This window comes from Arabidopsis thaliana, chromosome 5 (assembly GCF_000001735.4).
Source record: "Arabidopsis thaliana chromosome 5, partial sequence".
In the NCBI taxonomy this organism is placed as follows: Eukaryota; Viridiplantae; Streptophyta; class Magnoliopsida; order Brassicales; family Brassicaceae; genus Arabidopsis; species Arabidopsis thaliana.
Genome location: NC_003076.8, coordinates 2841407 through 2862379, shown reverse-complemented (window position 1 = coordinate 2862379; position 20973 = coordinate 2841407). Strand labels below are relative to the sequence as shown.

The 20973-nt window shown below is 37.9% G+C and overlaps 8 protein-coding genes and 1 long non-coding RNA gene across 18 annotated transcripts; 6 read left to right on the top strand and 3 right to left on the bottom strand.

Moving 5' to 3' along the window:
• Positions 1 to 169: 169 nt before the first annotated feature.
• On the top strand, positions 170 to 374 carry AT5G01605. Its single transcript, NR_142522.1, has one exon. It is a non-coding gene; the product is annotated as an other RNA (long non-coding RNA).
• A 1447-nt stretch (positions 375 to 1821) lies between these two features.
• Positions 1822 to 3531, top strand: ATAF2 (NAC (No Apical Meristem) domain transcriptional regulator superfamily protein). Its single transcript, NM_147856.4, has 3 exons — positions 1822 to 2395; positions 2485 to 2765; positions 2857 to 3531. The coding sequence occupies exons 1-3, from the start codon at positions 2236 to 2238 to the stop codon at positions 3265 to 3267; spliced, it is 852 nt and encodes a 283-aa protein (NP_680161.1). The 5' UTR covers positions 1822 to 2235; the 3' UTR covers positions 3268 to 3531.
• AT5G08780 (winged-helix DNA-binding transcription factor family protein) lies at positions 3374 to 5640 on the bottom strand. The gene is made up of 5 exons (NM_147855.5): positions 5569 to 5640; positions 5048 to 5197; positions 4178 to 4959; positions 3998 to 4085; positions 3374 to 3893 (listed from the first exon to the last, which is right to left on the bottom strand). The coding sequence occupies exons 1-5, from the start codon at positions 5596 to 5598 to the stop codon at positions 3570 to 3572; spliced, it is 1374 nt and encodes a 457-aa protein (NP_680160.2). The 5' UTR covers positions 5599 to 5640; the 3' UTR covers positions 3374 to 3569.
• A 172-nt stretch (positions 5641 to 5812) lies between these two features.
• On the top strand, positions 5813 to 6742 carry AT5G08770 (topoisomerase I damage affected-like protein; the record flags this gene model as incomplete). The annotated part of the gene is made up of 1 exon (NM_147854.3): positions 5813 to 6742. The coding sequence occupies exon 1, from the start codon at positions 5849 to 5851 to the stop codon at positions 6740 to 6742; it is 894 nt and encodes a 297-aa protein (NP_680159.1). The 5' UTR covers positions 5813 to 5848.
• Positions 6743 to 6762: 20 nt separating this feature from the next.
• On the bottom strand, positions 6763 to 7523 carry AT5G08760 (uncharacterized protein). Its single transcript, NM_001085080.2, has 3 exons — positions 7337 to 7523; positions 7098 to 7160; positions 6763 to 6983 (listed from the first exon to the last, which is right to left on the bottom strand). The coding sequence occupies exons 1-3, from the start codon at positions 7431 to 7433 to the stop codon at positions 6901 to 6903; spliced, it is 243 nt and encodes an 80-aa protein (NP_001078549.1). The 5' UTR covers positions 7434 to 7523; the 3' UTR covers positions 6763 to 6900.
• Positions 7524 to 7813: 290 nt separating this feature from the next.
• AT5G08750 (RING/FYVE/PHD zinc finger superfamily protein) lies at positions 7814 to 10566 on the bottom strand. 10 transcript variants are annotated; one of them, NM_001343031.1, is made up of 6 exons: positions 10188 to 10470; positions 9739 to 9798; positions 9438 to 9514; positions 8418 to 9304; positions 8248 to 8322; positions 7843 to 8156 (listed from the first exon to the last, which is right to left on the bottom strand). In NM_001343031.1, the coding sequence occupies exons 3-6, from the start codon at positions 9466 to 9468 to the stop codon at positions 8037 to 8039; spliced, it is 1113 nt and encodes a 370-aa protein (NP_001331925.1). In that variant the 5' UTR covers positions 9469 to 9514; positions 9739 to 9798; positions 10188 to 10470; the 3' UTR covers positions 7843 to 8036. The 10 variants fall into 10 exon arrangements, with proteins under 10 accessions (NP_001331929.1, NP_001331931.1, NP_001078548.1 ...); NM_001343035.1 differs by having other exon boundaries at positions 7814 to 8156; positions 9739 to 10566; NM_001343037.1 differs by having other exon boundaries at positions 7814 to 8156; positions 8418 to 9514; positions 10188 to 10566.
• A 279-nt stretch (positions 10567 to 10845) lies between these two features.
• On the top strand, positions 10846 to 14028 carry NDC1 (NAD(P)H dehydrogenase C1). Its single transcript, NM_120955.8, has 10 exons — positions 10846 to 11099; positions 11319 to 11512; positions 11602 to 11697; positions 11781 to 11847; positions 11929 to 12112; positions 12256 to 12349; positions 12513 to 12725; positions 12806 to 13153; positions 13234 to 13310; positions 13385 to 14028. Exons 1-10 carry the CDS (start codon positions 11057 to 11059, stop codon positions 13626 to 13628), a joined length of 1560 nt encoding a protein of 519 aa, NP_568205.6. The 5' UTR covers positions 10846 to 11056; the 3' UTR covers positions 13629 to 14028.
• A 936-nt stretch (positions 14029 to 14964) lies between these two features.
• Positions 14965 to 16686, top strand: ARI16 (IBR domain-containing protein; the record flags this gene model as incomplete). The annotated part of the gene is made up of 2 exons (NM_147853.2): positions 14965 to 15755; positions 15845 to 16686. The coding sequence occupies 2 exons, from the start codon at positions 14965 to 14967 to the stop codon at positions 16554 to 16556; spliced, it is 1503 nt and encodes a 500-aa protein (NP_680158.1). The 3' UTR covers positions 16557 to 16686.
• A 163-nt stretch (positions 16687 to 16849) lies between these two features.
• AT5G08720 (polyketide cyclase/dehydrase/lipid transporter) lies at positions 16850 to 20972 on the top strand. The gene is made up of 10 exons (NM_147852.4): positions 16850 to 17439; positions 17670 to 17790; positions 18253 to 18338; positions 18516 to 18897; positions 18997 to 19097; positions 19247 to 19313; positions 19589 to 19816; positions 19899 to 20345; positions 20430 to 20502; positions 20585 to 20972. Exons 1-10 carry the CDS (start codon positions 17045 to 17047, stop codon positions 20842 to 20844), a joined length of 2160 nt encoding a protein of 719 aa, NP_680157.1. The 5' UTR covers positions 16850 to 17044; the 3' UTR covers positions 20845 to 20972.
• The last annotated feature ends 1 nt before the right edge of the window (position 20973 follows it).

The following is a 20973-nucleotide window of genomic DNA, read 5'->3' as shown; positions in this document are numbered from 1 at the left end:
GTTTGGTTTTTGAAGAAACTTTGCAAGTTGTTTATTACACACGATTATAAGAGGTATGAGCTTTGAGTAAATTCGATTTAGAAACTCGGAAGGTTGGAGAAATCTATCATAAACTTATAATTCACTACTCAAACATTCCAATTAAAATGCTAGAATTAACTACAATATATGCACGGTTTCAAACGAATGTTATATAGTAAGACTTTTGTCATACGCACGCACATAAGAATAAGACAAGTAGTCATATGAATAGAGAATAGTATGTAGTATATGTGATACTAATTGTTGTTAACGATAGGTTCTAAGTTCCGACAATGAGGTCCCAAGTTGTCTCCTCCTTATCCAAATTCTCAAGTATATTCCAATGTAAATTTCTAGAAACGACAAAACATAAAGGTAATAATCCATCACCAAAACATTATATTTGCATAATTTGGGTCAAGTTCGGCAGCTATAACATCAAGCTCCACGAAGCTTCCTATTTCAATTCACACCGCGACTAAATTAACAAACAACTGCAAAAAAACTATAAAGTCGATTTCTCTCTTTATCATAAAAATTCAGATCAAGTCCAGATCCAATTGATCTGAATTTTATAATAGGAACAAATCATGCGTTACGATGTCTTTTATATATTTTCTTGTTTTCTTTTTTTGGTTTAATATTAGTGGTCATATCTTTTATTCTAGACTTGACTGTTATCATCTAAAACGACAGAAAAAAATGAAGTCGTCAGTGCACGAAAATTATTTAGCTAAAAGCCTAAAAGATGTGTATGAAATGATACGACTTATATAACTTGCATTCTTATATCGATAAAGAATCCTTATTGACAACAACAAAAAGTCATGTTTGACCACAAATATTTCGTATTATAATTAATTTGGCTACTAAGGGACTTTTAATAGTAAAAGGAAAAGACCATGATCTTATAAAACATTACGTTGAATCGATCATAATTAGTTTATAATATGATAGAAAACGTAAGTGATGATGATCATAAAACGGGGAACAAGCCCACGTCATGCTTGCATACACACCTACCTCAACTTTACATTTAAAGATTTTAAAATAGAAGAGGATTCATGGGCATTATTTGCTAGTGAATCAAACTTATGAATTATAAATTAAGTCTGTAATGAAAGCGGCTCAATGGGTACTTAATTAAGGATTAAGCTAGTGGTTAAATAGTTGTCCTTAACACATATTTTTATGTAACGGGGAAACTCAAACTAAAGCGCAAACGCTTTCTTTGCGAACTCCAATGTTTTTATTTATGTGAATGTAGTATTATTAGTCGAGAGTATTTATAATTAGTGACTATGATTGGCGATTGCAACTTTAAATGACGTCATCCATCATGACGCAAAGCTTCGCCTGAAGAAGGAAATTAATCAGCTGCGGAGATGCTCACCGTAGTTTCATCAAACTGTCCAATCACCAGTCAAAACTACAACTTCCGCCCCAAGAAATGCTGACTTATCTTCAGCAAGGTTACAATAATGTGTCAATTTCAATATCATAAAAAAGTAGTGGCTGCTGAGATTTTTCTTTTTAAATCTTAGTGGTAAATCTTAGTGGTAAGTAAAGGAACAAAAGCGATAAGCTACACTGAGAAGCAGGAGATTACGGTTTGACATATAAAGGCATTTCCATCTACGAGAAATCCACAAAATTTCTCAAACAAAAAAAATATTAATATTATATTATAATTTAATTATTTAATTAAAAAAGTATTTTTGTTAAAAAATTGAACCAATAGTAAGATGAGAATTGTCATGATGGGTTGTAAAGTATCTCAAAGTTTCTCAAGTAAGAAACTTTCTACACTCTCTTTCCCAATGGAGATGGTCTAAAGTCGGTCAACAATTCACAAAAGGTTTAAGTGACGCAAGCAATGACAACATCTAAGTCGACTATCCAATAATATTACGCCACGTATATATCCAGCTGGCTGCGGTCAGCGTAGAAAAGAAAACGGTCTGTTTTGCCGCACGTGCTTGAAAATCCCCTCGTGTCATCTCTTTTCTGTTTTTTGTGTTTTTTCAATTTAAATTAATTAAAACATTTCGGCGATTTTCGTCCTTATAAAACCTTCGTCGCCTCACTCACATATCCTCGATTACAATCTTGAGCAGACGAAGAAAACCCAAAAAAAATCCAGATCCAGCTGAAATTGAATTTTCAACCAACGAAGAAGAGATTTTTCCAAGAGCAACAGACAAGAAGAAGAGAATGAAGTCGGAGCTAAATTTACCAGCTGGGTTCCGATTCCATCCAACGGACGAGGAGCTTGTGAAATTCTACTTGTGCCGGAAATGTGCTTCCGAGCAGATCTCGGCTCCGGTTATCGCCGAGATTGATCTCTACAAGTTCAATCCTTGGGAGCTTCCAGGTACACCTATGGGCTTCTTCTAATTATTTTTCGCGAAATCATGTGTCTTCGAGAATCGTTGTTTATTGAGATGTTTGTTCTTCTTTCAGAGATGTCTCTGTACGGAGAGAAAGAGTGGTACTTCTTCTCACCTAGAGATCGGAAATACCCAAACGGTTCGCGTCCTAACCGGGCAGCAGGAACCGGTTATTGGAAAGCTACCGGAGCAGATAAACCGATTGGTAAACCGAAGACGTTGGGTATCAAGAAAGCACTCGTCTTCTACGCAGGGAAAGCTCCAAAAGGGATTAAGACCAATTGGATAATGCATGAGTATCGTCTCGCTAATGTTGATAGATCAGCTTCTGTTAACAAAAAGAACAACCTACGAGTAAGTTCTGTTTCTTATTAACTTATGTATCATCTTTTCGTGAATGATGATTTAGATTATTAACTTTGTTGTGGTGGGTTTTGCTGTACAGCTTGATGATTGGGTTTTATGTCGAATATACAACAAGAAAGGAACCATGGAGAAGTATTTCCCCGCGGATGAGAAGCCGAGGACCACGACAATGGCTGAACAGTCATCATCACCTTTTGATACATCAGACTCGACTTACCCGACATTGCAAGAGGATGATTCCAGCAGCTCAGGTGGTCACGGTCACGTGGTGTCACCGGATGTTTTGGAGGTTCAGAGCGAGCCTAAATGGGGAGAGCTTGAGGATGCTTTGGAAGCTTTTGATACTTCAATGTTTGGTAGTTCCATGGAGTTGTTGCAGCCTGACGCTTTTGTCCCTCAGTTCTTGTATCAGTCTGATTATTTCACTTCCTTCCAGGATCCGCCTGAGCAGAAACCATTCTTGAATTGGAGTTTTGCTCCACAGGGGTAAAAACGGAAGAGACCAAAAAAGGTGTTTGCTAGTAGTACTGTGATGTGCCAGAGAGAAGAGTCTCATCTCAACTCATCCCTGGCTCTTAGTAGTAAAAGAAGATTGTAGAATGTTAATAGCTTTTAGCATCAATGTCTCATTAGCAGGCACATTCTTGTTCTTTCATGAGAAGTTTATATGAAAACTAAAAATTTATATTCAAATTCTTCAAGATGTTGCACTTATGTAGATACTGATATTAAATAACAACCTAACCTTTATGAGATATCATGCTCTCCGGAAGCATTTTTTGATGAGTATCATCAGCTGAATCGAGGCGATTTCCTCACAGCTGTTATTCCTATGTCTCTGAGACTTTTGATTCTCGTTTTCTTGACCTGAGGTTTCTTTTTGGAAGACTTCTCTCTTTCCTTCTGTTCAAGCTGTGTGGAGGGTTTTTCAGATCCATTATTCCCACGAGGAGTCTTCATTTTGGGATCCTCTTTGCATAATCCTTTGCTTATACCTTCGAGTTCACATCCTGGAGATACAGAATATGGAACCACGGTTTCATCACATGAATCGATGATCTCAGAGAGCTGGCTTTGTAACTTTTGGGCAGCCTTCCACAGTTCTCTGCAGCTTTCCTGTGGATAAAGAAAAGGAGACAACAAAAAAACATTCAGAACCTGTTTTTCATCAGCTCAAAAACATATCAGTGACATGACGTAACAGGGATTTTTGTCCTCACCATTGATAAAGGCAAACGAGAAACATCATCAATTTCTGAAACAGCTTTGTTCTGCTGGTCTTTCTCTTTGCACTGTTTTAGCATTTTCCTATTTTTCCAACCCCAAAGAGAAACATGAAAATCATTAAGCTAATTCAAAGATGAATAGAAAAACAGGCAACAAAAGGGATCAGAGCTTACTCTAGAGCAATGATATTGCTGCATGCTTCGGTTTGGCACTCCCAAAGTTTTTTATATGCTTCACTCGTGACTTCCACATTTTCTTTCGTTGTGTTAGATGTTCTGCGCAGTTTTGCTTTTCTCACTATTGAGCTTGTTTCCATTGCTTCTTTACCCGACTCTTCCATCAACACATCATTCTGCTTATATAGAACAGCCACTTCATATAATTCACCTCCTCTACTGTTTGCTTCAATCCTAGCTTCATTCTCACTATTTTCTACATCTACTACTTCAACAACTCCCTCTTTCCTAGGAATTTGAACAGTCGAATCCCTTAAACCTGCTTTGAATCCATTATCTTCTGTGTCCATTACTTCAATGACGTTAATGACACAACATGCTTTACGTTTGGAGCCGGTTCGGGATTTAGTCAAACTCTGTTCTTCCAACAAAACAACCTTAGGATCCCCAGACTTCAAAATTTCAACACTTTCTTCCTTGTTTTGGCAAGTCATAACCTCATCCGCCGCACGCTGATCATTTGTTCTCACTGTTATCAGATCGCTCTTTCTCTGAACATCAGTGGAAGCAACAGTCTTCTTCTCACCCGGGAGAGAGTAACAGTCGTTGTTGCAGTCACAAAGTATCTCTCTTTTCTCCACAAGCTTAGCTAAATGATGACTAAGCAAATTCGTGTGAGCAAATGGCAAGTTCTTGTATTTCGACTTTATAAACTCAGATATAGCATCTTCACTTGCGCCACCTTCTTTATTCAAATCCATGATAGCAATAAATATCATCTGAAACAAATGTATACAGTCATAAGAACACAGCAGAGATATGTATGTGTGTATATGCACATAATAGATGTTATAATTTCATACATACAGCGGAATAAGTGGGATGATCAGGAGTACGGGATAAACACAGATCCAAGAATTTCTGTTGGAAGAGTTTAGTCTCAGGAAGGGAAAAGTCTCTTGAATTCGCCAAATTCACCATAAAACCTCTCAGATTCTCAACTTTTCTTTCATGTGCCTGTTCGTCAACAAAAATTGTTCATAGTTAACATTCAGTCAGATTCAATGCATAAACAAGTGCTCAAAATTGTGGAATCAAGCAATTAAACTTATGAACAACTCAAACATTACATGATCGTACAAATTTTCCAACGAGACTTAGAGGAGTATACAGATCCATAAAAACTACCATCAGAAAACACTGAATCACCGAAATAGAAACTTTTTGTAAGTAAGAAATTAGTGATTTCAAACCCAATTTGAAACCTAAATCACAAACACGTTGATAAATGCTGACGGAACTAAGAAAACCTTGAAAATAAGCGGAATAGTGAAAGAGCATGATAAATTACATAGAAACGAAGAAGATAAGAAGCAATAGTTACAAACCATAGACATTAATGTAGCAGAAGCCGCCATTGGAGAAGAATCGAAGCTCTGCAGTGTACACAGAGTCGGCGCTTAAACCTCGGGGAAGTAACAAACATGTTATGGGACAAGCCAAACTAATATCGAATTGAACCAAATGAAATCGGAATAAACCGATCCAAATAGAGTATGTTCTTTAATTTAAACCGATGGGTTATGTTTGGTTCAAGTAAAGCTACCCTAAAGGGGAAATAAAAAGCAAAAACAACGAACGAAGAAGACGAGAGATCAGAAATCGGAAATGCTTCCATTAAAGCTTGCTCGATCTCTTCTTCTCCACGAGACTCTCAATCTCACTCATAATTCCGGCGATACAGACGACGTTGATGAAGACGGAGAAACCAGTATCCGGCAAATTCTAAGCTCCTACAAGCAATCAAAAACCCGATCGAGATCCGATAACAACAAGACGAGAAATTCGAAAACCCCATTGCTATACTTCGTTCCAACACGAGAATTGATCTCAGATACATACCGATTAGCAACAATCGGGAGAGATCTAGGTATGGATATGTACCCAACACCATCACTCTCTCACATCATCTTCTCATTCCCATCGCCAGAATCAAAATCGCCGTCACCTTTCTCTTCTTCATCGCATCCTTCGACATGGTCGTCTTCTGCTTCGCTATCGTCGTCTCTCTCGTGGTCTCTTCCTAACGACGCCGTAATGCTCTCCTTCCCGTCTCTCTCTGCCTCATCGCTCTCTCATCTCCGATCCTTCGTCTCCCTCTCCAACGGTCTCTTCAAACTCGTCTTCTCCGCAACCACCGTAGAAACATCTCCCTCTTCCTCCGGATCTGTTAGCAACTGGGACTGCTGCTCCGTTTCACTCTTCTCAAAAATCGCCAACAAGCGAATCGGATCGATGGAGAGTTTTTCGAATGCATTGGCTTCAAAAGGATGGACAATTTACAAAACGAAAGAGAATCCGACGCCGGAATCTACTACCAACGGAGTGAGCTCAGTGTATCTGTTTAGGAAAGTGTATACTGGTCGGATCATGACCCGAGAAGGAAACGGGTCGTGTAGAGTAAGAGAGCTGAGACTTCCTCAATTGGATTTCAGGAACGCACCTCTACGGATTCTGCAATATTTGATGTTGATGACTGACGATATATTTTTCCTTGCGTAAATTTGAAACTTTTTTTTTTTGTTTGTTTTAATCTGTTTTTGATTTGTTTCTTTAATGTAATCATCTGATTTACAAAGATTGGATCTCTTTGGCCTGTAAATTTTACATCAAACTAAATACAAAAATCATAGTGTTGAGACATAAAATAATTTCATCACTTATGGGCCTTTTCCTTTGGTTGAGTTAGAGTGCACCGCTACTCTCGGTGTAGGAGGACGGGGACGCCCCCTTGGACAGTGTCCTGTAACAATATGCCCCAGATCGTACAAAACTTAGTGTTGAACTTTATAGGATTAAAGTTGTATATATAGAACAGTCTACTCGAAATATTTGGTTATGAAGCTCATAAACTTACTTGTTGGTGGACTTGCAGAAGATCCATTGGCGCATCGAGGAGAATCCGAGTACCTTGTAGTAACTAGAAAAAATGTTGAACATTATACACACTTGTAGGTTTTGTTTTCCAAAACTACCATCAAAAATATCATAAAACATTCGAGCTATATTTGGTTGAGCTTTCCTCAGGATTCTTTCAAAAATAATGTGATAACTTGAACAGATAAAAATATGCATAGACAATTATATATACCAGACCTGCGTTGTAGTTGGCCTCAGAGACACCAACTTGAAAAGAAAGACAGAGAAGCAAAGATAGAAGAAGAGCAATTACATATGATTTCTCTTTAGACATATTAACTGATTCTCTTTGTTAAAATGCATCAAATGGTCTGTATATATACAGAAATAGAGTGAATCATCGGACTCACCAACTAAATTCCAAGTTAACGCGCTTCTGCCTTGTACACTGACTAATGACTTAATATCTACCATTATTTTGCTATCCAACAAATGTTAAAGACTTTGGATCTTGTTTTCTAGTTTTGATACAGTGTCGAGTCTAATGGTTCCAAACATAAATAATTGTGTCTTTTAGTTAAATTGTTTAGCCAATCTTCAAAATTGAACACAGTATCTTACACTTTTTTTTCTCTCTAAGAAATGCAAGCACAATGACACAAAAATAAAAGAGGCAATCATGAATACTTTCGCGTGTTACGTAAAAACTTGAGACTTTGTTGTGAGATGAATTTTTTTGCTAAACTAACATAATACAAAAATAAATACGACCAAGAGACTTTGTTGTGAGATGATAACATTCAGTTTCACCCCTTTTTTTCTTTTTGATAAGAGTAATTAATTGTACATTTTGTGTCTTGAAAGAGAATAACGTACATGATATTGACAGAGACCAAAAAGAGTACATTTTGTGTCTTGAAGGATGATGGAGAATTTATCATGTGGAGGAGTGAGAAGCGTGTGAACGTGAAGCCCAAATGCCAAACACAAGAAACCAGAAGACGAACAATATTGCCCAGTAACGTGCTGGTCCGTACCTGATTCTTGTCAGCACAACCTGTTTTTTTCCATTGTTTCTTAATCACTTTCTCATTCATTCATTGATCATCATAGATTTCAAGAACAAAGAAAATGATATTTTTACTTACGAATCTGAAGAAGATGACTACTGTTAAAGCACAGAGACCACCTAGAAGTATGTGTAGACCACTCTTTGCAGTTCTCTGAGCAAAAGTAAAAGATCCATCATATCAGACTTTAACATTCTGAACACACAGGATTATGAGACAATCAAAGTGTGATCAATTTACATACATACCTTTCCGACACGAGGAGCAATGAGCCAAGCCAAAGTAACTGTGAGTAATCCGGTTGCAAGTAGTATTCCGGTACCTTCCACCGCCCATTTAGTCGCACGGCTTTCCATAGGCAAGATATCAAAGTTTACTATACCCACAGGTTGTTCAGATGTAACCTGAGAAGAAGCCGTCCCTGCAGCAGCGGAATTACTACTATTGTTGTTGTTGGTTGAACAATGAGGACCAAACCATAACGATATCTCACTAAGTCGTTGCCTTCGAATGGCTGCAACTGCATCAGGATCAATCCCTGACGAACTGGTGTTGTTGTTAACCACTACAGGATTTGGATCTCCATCCGCTGTTCTTTCTCTTAGCGCTGCGTAATCTTTTAAGGCGATAACCACTTTGTTGAAATCAACTGTTCTTATATTCTCCGTGGTTTTTCCGCATATCTCACAAACAGTTGATCCGTGGTTGACAAACCATTTCAATGCACAAGCATAGTGTACCAAAGCGAGATCATTCTTGCAAGAACATCCAAGTTCTAGCAACTTATCTCGATGCTGCCACGCTCCCATTTCTATATCGTCGTTTGCACAAACAAAAACTTCTCCATCAGGACTTATCAGTTCGATGAATCCGCTAGATTTGACAACCGAGCTTCTCTGATCAACGGTTTCTTCACCCGCATTGCTTCTACGAGGTTCTGAAACCGGAGGAGTAATTCCCAAAAACCCTAAAGCAGCATCTCCTCTTCTATCAGATTCTGCACACTGGCATACACGGCAAGTTGGTAAACCCGTGTCTTTGTCTGAACTGTAACGTGGTGCCTCATGTTCTTCATTCTTGATAGGTGGAGAACCGTGATCACTGACTCCACAATCGGTAGTCTCCAACTGATTCTCTTTACCCATCAAATCCAAAAACAATCAAAACTGATATTTCTTCACAACAACACTAAAAACATTTCTCCAAAATCAAACTCCATATTGGCTGCTTCCTTGTAAACAGTTCTACTCCAAAAACATAGAAAATACCTTTTGACAACTCAAGAACAAGTTTTCCCATCTAACAAAGGACCTTCACTGCATCTATACGACAAGACTCAAAGCTCCTGCATTTAAAAAACATACGAAACCACCAGGTTCAGCATAATCTCAAAACCGTTATTGAAGAGAAAACACAAGAAAACAGGGGAAGCAAAAGATAGACAAGAAAAAGAGTCAAGCTTAAAGAAGCATCAAAGAGTCTTTCTGCATCACACAAGTAAGAAGAAATGTCTAACAAGAAGCGAATAAGACGTAACAACAATATATAAATTAATAAGATCAAACCAACCTATCAGATCATGAGAATAACCACTAAAAAAGCTTTCAAGACATCACAAAGAAAAGATGTCTGCGAATCAAAAAAATTACATTTTTATTAGTAGATTGTAACGGAAAAGATATCAATAATGTAGAAGAAGACACCATTAACTCAATTAAAAAGCTTCAAACAAGGATTCCACCAAACTCCCACTGATGAATAAATTAAAGACTTTTAAAACTCATAAGACAACAAAATCGTCACTTTCACAAAAGGGTTGCTCTCATTCATGAGTTACACTGCCTTAAAACATGATAAACTCAAAACAGAAAACTAAAACATGATTGATCTAACTTTACAGAACAAAGCAAAAGAAGGAAGAAAAAGATCTGTCATTGTAAGAAGCAAGATCAAACGCATGCCAAATTTTTGACAGAAATTAAACGAACTTTGAGCTAAAACGAATCAATAATAAGTACCTCCGGAGAATCTGGGTAGAGATCGATTGATACACATGTAGTAAGAAGCGAGAATCTTCAAAAAAGAAAAAACCAATGCGTATCTATGTTTCTCTCTATCTTTCGGCGCCTAAAAGTAAGGGAATTTGGGAATTAGGTATTGGGATTTATCAAAGGAAGAGAAAAATCTCATCCTTGTCTCTCTGAGCTTCCGTTTCAGATTTTTGTTTGGACTGTTTTTTTATTTTCTGGGTTTCATTTACTTTCTTAATCTATTTTACTTTTTTTGGTAACTGATGTAAGTGATTTTAGTGATAGTTCTCTTCTTTGCCACTAACACCAACCACTCGTTTTCTGAAAAGTGTAGATTGTTCTTTTTCTTCTGCAGTTTTTCAGTTTTTTGGATAAATAAAAACTGTTGAGATTCCCACTAAAACAGATTAAAAGCAAGCGAATCTGATCTTTCAAATTCACCACTGTATTATATCATAGATGATCTTTGCAAAAATCTAGAATTTGATATCGCTAGAACTCACATCAGTTGTGACTTTTTCAGTGCCTAGAGAAAAATGGGAAGCGAAAAAGTCCAAATTTTGGCGCATAAATTTTACAATATAGTTGTGGTTAACAGAATCATGAAATATTTGTGATTTTTACCGCTATGTAAATATTTATTTAACCGCATCGCATTTTTCGACAATCGCACGCTAGTCTCAACCGCGTCTGTTTGGCAGTGGAAGCGTTTTGTCCTTTTATCATAAGTCCGTCAGACCAAACGTTTGTCCAAATTGTAGAGAGCGTGGAACCCAAAACATCCATAAGAAACGAGACGCCTCAAAAAATATCACTTCCATCTCCGGCAAACATTCCGGCGATATATAAAGTCAGCAATGGCCGTTCTCTCCTCTGTATCTTCTCTCATACCCTTCTCTTGTACGTTATTCTTCTCCCCAACCCAGTTTCGTTATATTGTTCAAGTCGATTCTTGTCTCTGTTCTACTCTAAATCGTCGAATCCAATTTCCGATTGGGGTTTTCCGGACAATTAGTAAAATTTAGATCCAAGTGTGAAACTTTTGAAAGCTTGATTAGTAAAGATGATATTCTAGATGAAGATTGAAACTTTTGGTGTTATTGTCTCAATGTGTTTCAGATGGGGCAACGAGACTGACTAGTAAAGCTTCATTAGCCTCAAGAACTTCCGGATTCAATCTCTCTTCTCGTTGGAACTCAACGAGAAACTCCCCTATGTTGTATCTTTCGAGAGCAGTGACAAACAACAGTGGCACCACAGAGATTTCTGATAATGAAACAGCTCCAAGGACTTACTCATGGCCTGATAACAAGGTTCGTAATTCTCTAGAACGATGTATGAGATAGAAAAAGTTCAATTGCTGATCCCGTAACTTAATCATGTATATGCTCTCTCTTTACAGAGGCCAAGGGTGTGCATTCTAGGTGGTGGCTTTGGAGGATTGTACACAGCTTTGAGATTAGAATCTCTTGTTTGGCCTGAAGACAAAAAGCCTCAGGTGATGTTTCTACTAGTTAATAGCAATCTGTTTGCAAGATACTTGTTGTTCTGAATACTTTTTAATGTTCTTGTATTGATCAGGTGGTTTTGGTTGACCAATCCGAACGTTTTGTGTTCAAGCCCATGTTGTATGAACTACTCTCTGGAGGTAAAGTTAGTTTCTTTATGCTCTACTAGTCTTTTGATACTATTATGTGGTTATTTAGTGTCATAATCTTTTGATCTGCAGAAGTTGATGTGTGGGAGATTGCTCCCCGTTTCTCGGATTTGCTTACAAACACGGGGATCCAATTTCTCCGAGATAGAGTGAAAACATTGCTTCCTTGTGACCATTTAGGAGTTAATGGGTCTGAGATTTCTGTTACTGGAGGAACCGTCTTGCTCGAAAGCGGTTTTAAAATCGAATACGATTGGTACTATGTTTACATAAGCCCCATAAAACTCAATGCAATCTATCTCATTTCTCTTGTCTACAGACTCTAATAGTGTGTGGTACAATAAAACCATACATTTAACTCAGAGATTTGGACTCATTTTCTTTCTTTTCTACAGCCAGGTTGGTTCTTGCTCTTGGCGCTGAATCTAAACTCGATGTTGTTCCCGGTGCAATGGAGTTGGCTTTCCCATTCTACACTCTTGAAGATGCCATTGTAAGATTTAAGAGTGTTCAGTTTGTTTTTTTATTGGTTTATGAAATACAGAAACTGATTTGCAATTGTGACTTCCACTATGTACTGAGTGTTCAGCTTTTCGTTAACCCTCTAAAATACACTCCTTTTTGACTAAATCGTGACTTCCACTATGCTATTGCAGAGGGTTAACGAAAAGCTGAGTAAATTGGAGAGGAAGAATTTTAAAGACGGATCTGCCATAAAAGTAGCTGTTGTTGGCTGCGGTTATGCAGGAGTAGAGTTGGCTGCTACCATATCAGAGAGACTGCAAGATCGTGGAATAGTGCAGTCCATTAACGTATCAAAGAATATACTAACATCAGCCCCTGATGGGAACAGAGAAGCGGCTATGAAGGTACTTTCATTCCAATTGCATCCTCCATTTGACTAGACAGAGTAAAAGATGGTAATAGTGTTCTTTTGGATTGTGGTTAGGTCCTTACGTCGAGAAAAGTCCAATTACTCTTAGGTTATCTTGTTCAATCCATAAAGAGAGCAAGCAACCTAGAAGAAGATGAAGGATATTTTTTAGAGCTTCAACCTGCAGAAAGAGGATTAGAGAGTCAAATTATTGAAGCGGATATAGTGTTATGGACAGTTGGTGCTAAGCCTTTGCTTACTAAATTAGAACCCTCGGGTCCCAATGTCCTTCCTTTGAATGCTAGAGGACAAGCGGAAACAGACGAGACACTCCGTGTTAAAGGACATCCACGGATATTTGCATTAGGTGATTCGTCTTCTCTAAGAGACTCAAACGGAAAGATTCTTCCTACAACAGCTCAGGTGAGAAAAAAGGCTACAAAATATGAACACATTCATGTTCTATAACTTAATCAGAGTGACACGGCAATCAAAAATTTCAGGTTGCTTTTCAAGAAGCAGACTTTACTGGCTGGAATATATGGGCAGCTATAAATAACCGACCTTTATTACCATTCAGGTAAAACTAATAGACTTTTTACTGATCTGTGTATTGAAAACAGAAGTTTAAGCTCTGTTTAATCTTGTTTGCAGGTTTCAGAACCTAGGTGAGATGATGACTCTTGGAAGATATGATGCTGCTATATCGCCAAGTTTCATTGAAGGGCTTACACTTGAAGGTCCAATTGGTCACGCAGCGAGAAAACTGGCGTATTTGATTAGACTACCAACTGATGAACACCGGTTTATGGTCAGAATCAGTTGGTTTGCTAAATCTGCTGTTGATTCAATTGCTTTACTTCAGAGCAATCTAACCAAGGTTTTGTCTGGTTCTTGATCTCTGTTTGTTTTGCTCTGGAGATTAATTCGCTTCCGTATGAAAGACAAATGGGGAGTGTCACTTTGTATCCTTTATTGGAATATCATTGTATAAAATTGACTCTCTGAGACACAAAGGTCATATCAAGGATAAGGAAGCTGGAAACAAAAGACTACGTTGTTGATTGTGTGTGTTGGTTAACTCGACCACAAATTTCAAAATACTTATGAGCCAAAAAGATAGGTTATAAAGCCTACTATCTAATTATCTAGGCTCAAATTTGAGTCCAGTTCTGATTTTCTAGTATACTTAGGTTCTAATATTTTGGGCCTAGACACAGCCTCACTTATATTTTAGACTTTTTTTTTTTTTTTTCATGTGGGACTTTTTCACATTTGTCCCATTTATGTTGTTCAATGCAATCAGCTTTGGACATCCATTTGGTTTTAGATAGTTTTATAAAAATAAGGTAAATTTGAAAATATTAAAAACTGGAGGCCTATTTTGCAATTAAAAAAAAACTTTTGGAATGTCATTAAAATTCCTAATTTATTAAAAACGTTGATTTAAATCTTCAGCGTTCGACGAAACGAAATAAATATTAAAGTTACGTTGACTTTTTAAATAAATATCAAACTTTCGTTGATCTATGACACTAAGTGAGTTAACAGATCTCATTATAACAAACTTAAGTTTTTGTTAACATATCCATTAAGTGAAAATAACATTGTTTTCTCTAACAACAAAACGACGTCGTTTGGTAATAACAACGAAACTTTGAAATTTGGAATTTAGTTTCATCGTTACGACAAAACAACGTCGTATTGTTGTTACAGGAAACGATGTCGTATTGTAATTATAGGAAACAAATCTATTCATATTAATAACAATTTAATTTTTATGACACGCGTCAATAGGAAAAATATAGTTTGACTGAATTGGATTCACCTTATCTTTTATTCAATAAAAGTTAATAAGTTCTTATTTCAAATTGCTAAAAAACATGTTTGTTCACTAAATTTAATCAGAAAATTAATGAAAAATATATAGAGTATCTAGATTACTATAATAGCTGTATATTTTCCTTGATTCTTTATGAGGTAATATTTTTCAATTTTGTATATAAATACTTGTTGCTGGCTTGTAGTCTCTCATGTACTCATCACCAGAGTTTTCTTTCTTGTGTTGATTTTGTTACCTTGATCCCTAAGCTACCGTAAACCTTACTCTTCCCGTTCAATCCGCAGGTAAGTAAAACTACAAAATCCCGTCCATCGATTAACAAAATTTATCCATTCTTTATCTTCTTTCGTTAACTTTTAGGTTTAAAACTGAATCTTTATGTTCTGCAGTCATGGAAGCCGATGGTCAGAAATACTCTGTGCTTGCGAAAACACAAGTCCGTGAGAAGATGATGAAAGAAATTGAACAGATCTCGGAAGTCTTCTTGGTGTCAAAATCGGATGCAACCGTCATCCTAATTCGTCTCGGATGGAACTCGTTTAAGGCTTCAGATCTTCTTGGTGACAACAAGGAGAAGTTTCTGGCGAAGTTAGGGTTGGCTCGAGTTCTCAATTCCAACTCTTCTTCAGCTGATCGTGAGACGGGTGATGGAGATTACTTAGTCTCCACGCCCTTTTGCTCACACAAGTTTTCAACAACTTGCTGGAGTGAATATCTCAGCGATGCTCTGAAGAAGAACAAGGAGCAGAGAGGACTCATCTCTTGCCTTAGCCAAGACTGTGTCGCCTCTGTTGGACCCGATACGATCGAGCAACTCACAGAGCCAGTGAAGGAGATGTACGAGAATTATATTCTCGAATCCTTCATGGAGTGCCACAAGGCAACGATCAAATGGTGTCCTGCTTCGGGTTGTGAATACGCCGTCGAGCTTCAGGAGGATGGTAATGAAGATAATGTCATCAGTGTGGTCTGTTTGTGCGGCCATACCTTCTGTTGGACATGCGGGCTCGAGTCACACCGTCCGGTGTCTTGCAAAAAGGCATCAATTTGGTGGACGTACCTGTTGGATCAGTCAAGAAGCATTTCTTGGATCCATACAAACACCAAAAGTTGTCCCAAGTGCAAGATTCCTGTGCAGCAGAATGGTGATCCTAATTACAGACTCATTAATTGTATCTGCAGGTTTGTTTCTTTCTGAGCTTTAAAACATGTGCAAAATATTATATCTTTAAACTCATTACTATGTTTTCTTGACTGTTATGCATCATCAGTAATAACTTCTGTTGGATCTGCTTGCGCACGGAGGAACAGCATCAGGGGAACTGGAATTGTTCTCCAGTCGCTGTTCCAGCTGCGGGTCCTTCTACCGTTGAATTCTCACAGATTCTCCACCTGAATCTGTGGGAGGCAGGTCATGAAGCATTGAAGAAGGCTAAGTCCAAGCTGAGAGCCTTAGAGGAAAAAATCATTCCGAAACTGATCGAGAACTGCGGAGCGACCGAGCTGGACATTAGGACAGTAAGAGAAGCAGGGATGCTTAGTGTTCAGTGCAGGCAGGTACTGAAATGGAGTTGCGTATTTGATTACTCTATAATCGAGTACGAAAGCACGAAGAAGCAGTACCTGAAACACCTCCGAGCTCTGGCGAGCACAATGCTTTGTATGCACGAAGGGAAGCTTGATGAGTTGATACATCTAGCCCTCTCACCTGAAGATTTCACTAACTATAAGCACAAGTTGGAAATCAGTACAACATGCACTGGTAACCACTTCGATGGATTCATCAAGGAACTGGAAGATGGTAAGCCTGAAGTGAAGGCTGATGGTTACGAGAATGAACCAGGCAGTCGCTGGTTCTGTGATAGGTGCACGTTTGAGAACAGCTGGGTTGATAAACAGTGCAAGATGTGCTTTTTCCCCCTGGACTATCATCCTTCTCCTCAAGTGGCAGCAGCTCCTGAAGACCTTGGAAAATCGGAGTGAGAGTGAGTGATGAGTAAAGGATAAGTCTCATCAGTGATTGATGCTGGTTTCGTTTGGTGTTTTAGCTTCTCTTGTGTTGTTTTGTGTTTAAGAGTCTCCTTTGTTTCTCTTTCTCCTCTCTGTGTTGGATCATCATCCATCATATTGGTTTAAGAGTCTTGTTGCATTTGTCTTCTAAGTCTTTGTTGTTGTTGTTGTTGTTGTTGTTGTTGTTGTTGTTGTTTGTTGGTGTTTATGTTTGTGTTTCCTTGTTATAATATTTTTTGTAACATGAAAATGCAAATACAAAACTTCAGAGGAACAATAAAGTTTAAATCATGGTTTCGAATATAATGTCTATTGAAGAACAAAAGGTGAATTTCAACCATACATCAAATATATAAAATAAGAAAAAATCCGGTGGCTGAGAATATTTAACGGTAATGTAACACTCTGCAACAGTATCTTCTTCCTCTACACTGACACATTTCGTCGAACACCTTTCGCTAATGTCAGTGAGCAAGTTTCCACATCTCTCTCATGGCGTTCACACTATCAATTTCCTCAATGAACCAGTGTTTTTAAGTGTGTTGCTCCCATCTCCCTCTCGGATTCGAGTATTCTCGTCCATTTCCACCTCCGGGATCGGCGGCGGGGTCGCCAAGTGCCATGGAACGAGACATAGCGGCGCCGGTGGTAGAGGTGATAACGGGTTGAGGAGAGATAGTGGATTAGGTTTCGACGAGAGAGGAGAGAGAAAAGTGCGTTGTGAGGTTGATGTGATCTCGTGGAGAGAACGGAGGATAAGAGGCGAAATCTGGGTCGATTCTGATTCTCAATCTGTTTGGAATGTTCTTACTGATTATGAACGACTTGCTGATTTCATACCCAATCTCGTTTGGAGGTACTTCCCTCAGTAATACCCACTTTTTTCTTTCAGATTCTTATCATTTTGTTTGTGTTTATCTACAGAATTCTTCTGAATAATCTCTAAAGATTCAATTTTTATGTTATCTGGTTCATGCCATTGAAATTGTTTATACTGAATACAATGACTATACGTCTCCAAGAGAATGCTGAATCTCCATGCTTAGTTACCTCTCTTTGTTGATGGTATATTGTTTCAACTTGTAGTGGAAGAATTCCTTGTCCACATCCAGGACGTATATGGCTGGAGCAACGAGGCCTTCAAAGAGCCTTGTATTGGCATATTGAGGCTCGTGTTGTCCTTGATCTCCATGAGTGTCTAGATTCTGTGAGCACTCTTAAGCCTTTACTTTTCTCTTGCTGAATGATTGGGATTGAGTCTAAAACCTGCAAACTCTTCCGGATTCTGTGGTCTCTTTTTTTATGCATATCTTAGCTTTTGTTAAGAATCAAGAGGTTTCCTTTACACTGGATGATCTGTAATCATGGTTGATAAGGAGTTGCCTGCTTCCCACTTTCTCTAGATCCTTATTCCTAACCTCTTATTAGTTCTAGAAAAAACAATCATAGTGAGGTTTACTCTTGAAAATATCCATGGTTCTAATGAGTTCTCTTTCAGCCTGCTTTGCACTCATTGCATTGGTTACTTAGGGTACAACAAGATGTTATTTGTAACAAGTAGTTTTGTTGTTTGGTTAATTAGTTAATCTTTACTCTTGAGTTCTTATATTACATTTGTTTCTCAATCCATACATCTCTATTAATGTAGTTTTTCCTATTATCTTATTAGCCAAATGGTCGTGAGCTTCACTTCTCTATGGTAGATGGTGATTTCAAAAAGTTTGAGGGAAAGTGGTCTGTGAAATCTGGTATCAGGTACACTCATTAATCCCCGTAAGAAGTTTGTGTGCTCATCCTATCATCATTTAAATTAAATCCTCTATAAATGTGTATCAGAGAAATTCTTTCTGTAAACAGTCTGTTATGCATTTCTAACCACGGATCATTTTGGAACCATCTATGTTCCAAACATTTGTTTTTCTCTTTCTCCAGGTCCGTAGGAACTGTCTTGTCATACGAAGTAAACGTAATCCCAAGATTTAACTTCCCTGCCATTTTCTTAGAGAGGATAATCAGATCAGATCTTCCTGTAAATCTCCGGGCCGTAGCTCGCCAAGCTGAGAAAATTTATAAAGATTGCGGAAAGCCGTCAATAATAGAAGATTTGTTGGGTATAATATCTTCACAGCCAGCCCCTTCTAATGGTATTGAGTTCGATAGTCTTGCTACGGAGAGATCTGTTGCCTCCAGTGTTGGATCATTAGCTCATTCAAATGAATTGAACAACAATTGGGGAGTGTATGGAAAAGCCTGCAAGCTTGATAAACCTTGCACCGTGGATGAAGTTCATCTTCGTAGATTTGATGGTCTATTGGTAAGTAGTTTGGCTCAAAACTTACTCTATATACTATGAAAAAAAAAAGTTTTCCCATCTTTTGTGTTTATGAGTCAGTGGTTTTTTTCTTGGATGAAGGAAAATGGAGGTGTTCACCGATGCGCCGTTGCTAGTATAACAGTTAAAGCTCCTGTTTGTGAAGTTTGGAAAGTTCTAACGTCTTATGAGAGTCTTCCAGAGTAAGTACCGAACACATATATTTATCATATCCGGGCTTCACTGTTCTGACCTTAAGGAGGATTTTCTTGTCAATCTTCTTCAAATATTTGTTGTGTTGGCTTATATATATCTCTTGTTCTTCTGCGTTTATTGTTCATGAACCTATCAGGATAGTTCCAAATTTGGCAATCAGCAAGATTTTGTCACGCGATAACAATAAAGTCCGAATACTTCAGGTATGAGCATTCTCATCCACGGTTACCTTGTAATCAAATTTGGCAAGGACTAGAAGGAATCATTCTACAAGTACTTGTATTGGGTACTAACACTGGAAAAATCTGAAGAGAGAATTTGGTTGCCAAAATATGACTCATAATTTGCTCTTTCATGATTCAGAAAGGCTCTGTATTTAGTCTGGTCTTGAAGATCAAAATTCTGATACTGGCCAAAGCCAATGTTTCTTTTCTTGATTTCAAGAAATTATATAACTAAAACTGAATTCTGTTTTCAGGAAGGATGCAAAGGCCTGCTTTACATGGTGCTTCATGCAAGAGCTGTTCTCGATTTGCATGAGATTCGTGAGCAGGAAATCAGATTTGAACAGGTTGAAGGAGACTTTGACTCGCTAGAGGGGAAATGGATTTTTGAACAACTAGGAAGTCACCACACACTTCTCAAGTATACCGTGGAGTCCAAAATGAGAAAAGATTCATTTCTTTCTGAAGCAATCATGGAAGAGGTTTGGCTTACAATTGACTGAGTTCAGTGCAATCTTTTTTTTTTCTTATTGGAACCACAATGTTTTCTCTGAATCTTTTCAGGTTATATATGAAGATCTTCCGTCAAATTTATGCGCTATCCGGGATTACATTGAGAAAAGAGGAGAGAAATCTTCAGAGTCATGTAAACTGGAGACATGTCAAGTTTCAGAGGAAACATGTTCTTCATCTCGTGCCAAATCAGTTGAGACAGTTTACAATAATGATGATGGTTCAGACCAAACTAAGCAGAGACGGAGGATTCCTGGTCTACAAAGAGACATTGAAGTCTTGAAATCAGAAATTCTCAAGTTCATATCAGAACATGGACAAGAAGGATTCATGCCCATGAGGAAGCAGCTTCGGTTACATGGAAGAGTTGACATTGAAAAAGCCATTACAAGAATGGGTGGATTTAGGAGAATAGCTTTGATGATGAATCTTTCACTTGCTTATAAACACCGAAAACCGAAAGGATATTGGGACAATCTCGAAAACTTGCAAGAGGAGGTAAAGTTTCTAGACATGTTCAAAAATTAAAACCACTGTTGCCATGGTGTTTACAAGAGCTTCTCCCTCTGCATGTGGTTGCAGATAGGAAGATTTCAACAGAGTTGGGGAATGGATCCATCATTTATGCCGAGCAGAAAATCTTTCGAACGAGCAGGTACAAACAGTAAACTCAATTTAAGCTCTGTGTGTTCTTCTCAATCGGATTGGTCTGAGAAACATTTGGTCTGTTGTTTCAGGTCGTTATGACATTGCTCGGGCGCTCGAGAAATGGGGAGGATTACACGAAGTATCTCGTCTTTTAGCATTGAACGTGAGACATCCAAACAGGCAGCTAAATTCTCGTAAAGACAACGGTAACACGATACTGAGAACTGAATCTACTGAGGCCGATTTAAATTCAACGGTTAATAAGAATAATAAACCTTACGTCTCTCAAGATACCGAGAAATGGTTGTACAATCTTAAAGATCTTGATATCAATTGGGTTCAATATTGAAGCATTAATTATGTACATTTCACTATTTGTGTAGTCTTGTAACTCGCAAAGATAAACATGTATTTATGTAAATTGTAACATTGGATTGAAATTATCTGATCTCTTTTTAATGTTTCATCTGTTTTTAGT

Excerpts from the sequence above, each read along its gene's own strand:
- ATAF2 (NM_147856.4), top strand. The coding sequence starts at position 2,236 with ATGAAGTCGGAGCTAAATTTACCAGCTGGGTTCCGATTCCATCCAACG. Across the intron at positions 2,396-2,484 it reads CAATCCTTGGGAGCTTCCAG|AGATGTCTCTGTACGGAGAG; the intron begins GTACACCTATGG and ends TTCTTCTTTCAG. Across the intron at positions 2,766-2,856 it reads ACAAAAAGAACAACCTACGA|CTTGATGATTGGGTTTTATG; the intron begins GTAAGTTCTGTT and ends TTTGCTGTACAG.
- AT5G08780 (NM_147855.5), bottom strand. The coding sequence starts at position 5,598 with ATGGCGGCTTCTGCTACATTAATGTCTATG. Across the intron at positions 5,198-5,568 it reads CTGCTACATTAATGTCTATG|GCACATGAAAGAAAAGTTGA; the intron begins GTTTGTAACTAT and ends GTTGACGAACAG. Across the intron at positions 4,086-4,177 it reads AGCAATATCATTGCTCTAGA|GAAAATGCTAAAACAGTGCA; the intron begins GTAAGCTCTGAT and ends TTGGAAAAATAG.
- AT5G08760 (NM_001085080.2), bottom strand. The coding sequence starts at position 7,433 with ATGTCTAAAGAGAAATCATATGTAATTGCTCTTCTTCTATCTTTGCTT. Across the intron at positions 7,161-7,336 it reads TGAGGCCAACTACAACGCAG|TTACTACAAGGTACTCGGAT; the intron begins GTCTGGTATATA and ends CATTTTTTCTAG. Across the intron at positions 6,984-7,097 it reads TTCTGCAAGTCCACCAACAA|GACACTGTCCAAGGGGGCGT; the intron begins GTAAGTTTATGA and ends ATATTGTTACAG.
- AT5G08750 (NM_001343033.1), bottom strand. The coding sequence starts at position 9,468 with ATGGGAAAACTTGTTCTTGAGTTGTCAAAAG. Across the intron at positions 9,305-9,437 it reads TGTTCTTGAGTTGTCAAAAG|AGAATCAGTTGGAGACTACC; the intron begins GTATTTTCTATG and ends TGATGGGTAAAG. Across the intron at positions 8,157-8,247 it reads TAGTCATCTTCTTCAGATTC|GTTGTGCTGACAAGAATCAG; the intron begins GTAAGTAAAAAT and ends GGAAAAAAACAG.
- NDC1 (NM_120955.8), top strand. The coding sequence starts at position 11,057 with ATGGCCGTTCTCTCCTCTGTATCTTCTCTCATACCCTTCTCTT. Across the intron at positions 12,113-12,255 it reads TTTAAAATCGAATACGATTG|GTTGGTTCTTGCTCTTGGCG; the intron begins GTACTATGTTTA and ends TTCTACAGCCAG. Across the intron at positions 12,350-12,512 it reads ACACTCTTGAAGATGCCATT|AGGGTTAACGAAAAGCTGAG; the intron begins GTAAGATTTAAG and ends ATGCTATTGCAG.
- AT5G08720 (NM_147852.4), top strand. The coding sequence starts at position 17,045 with ATGTCAGTGAGCAAGTTTCCACATCTCTCTCATGGCGTTCACACTATC. Across the intron at positions 18,339-18,515 it reads TCTGTGAAATCTGGTATCAG|GTCCGTAGGAACTGTCTTGT; the intron begins GTACACTCATTA and ends CTCTTTCTCCAG. Across the intron at positions 20,346-20,429 it reads TCGAAAACTTGCAAGAGGAG|ATAGGAAGATTTCAACAGAG; the intron begins GTAAAGTTTCTA and ends ATGTGGTTGCAG.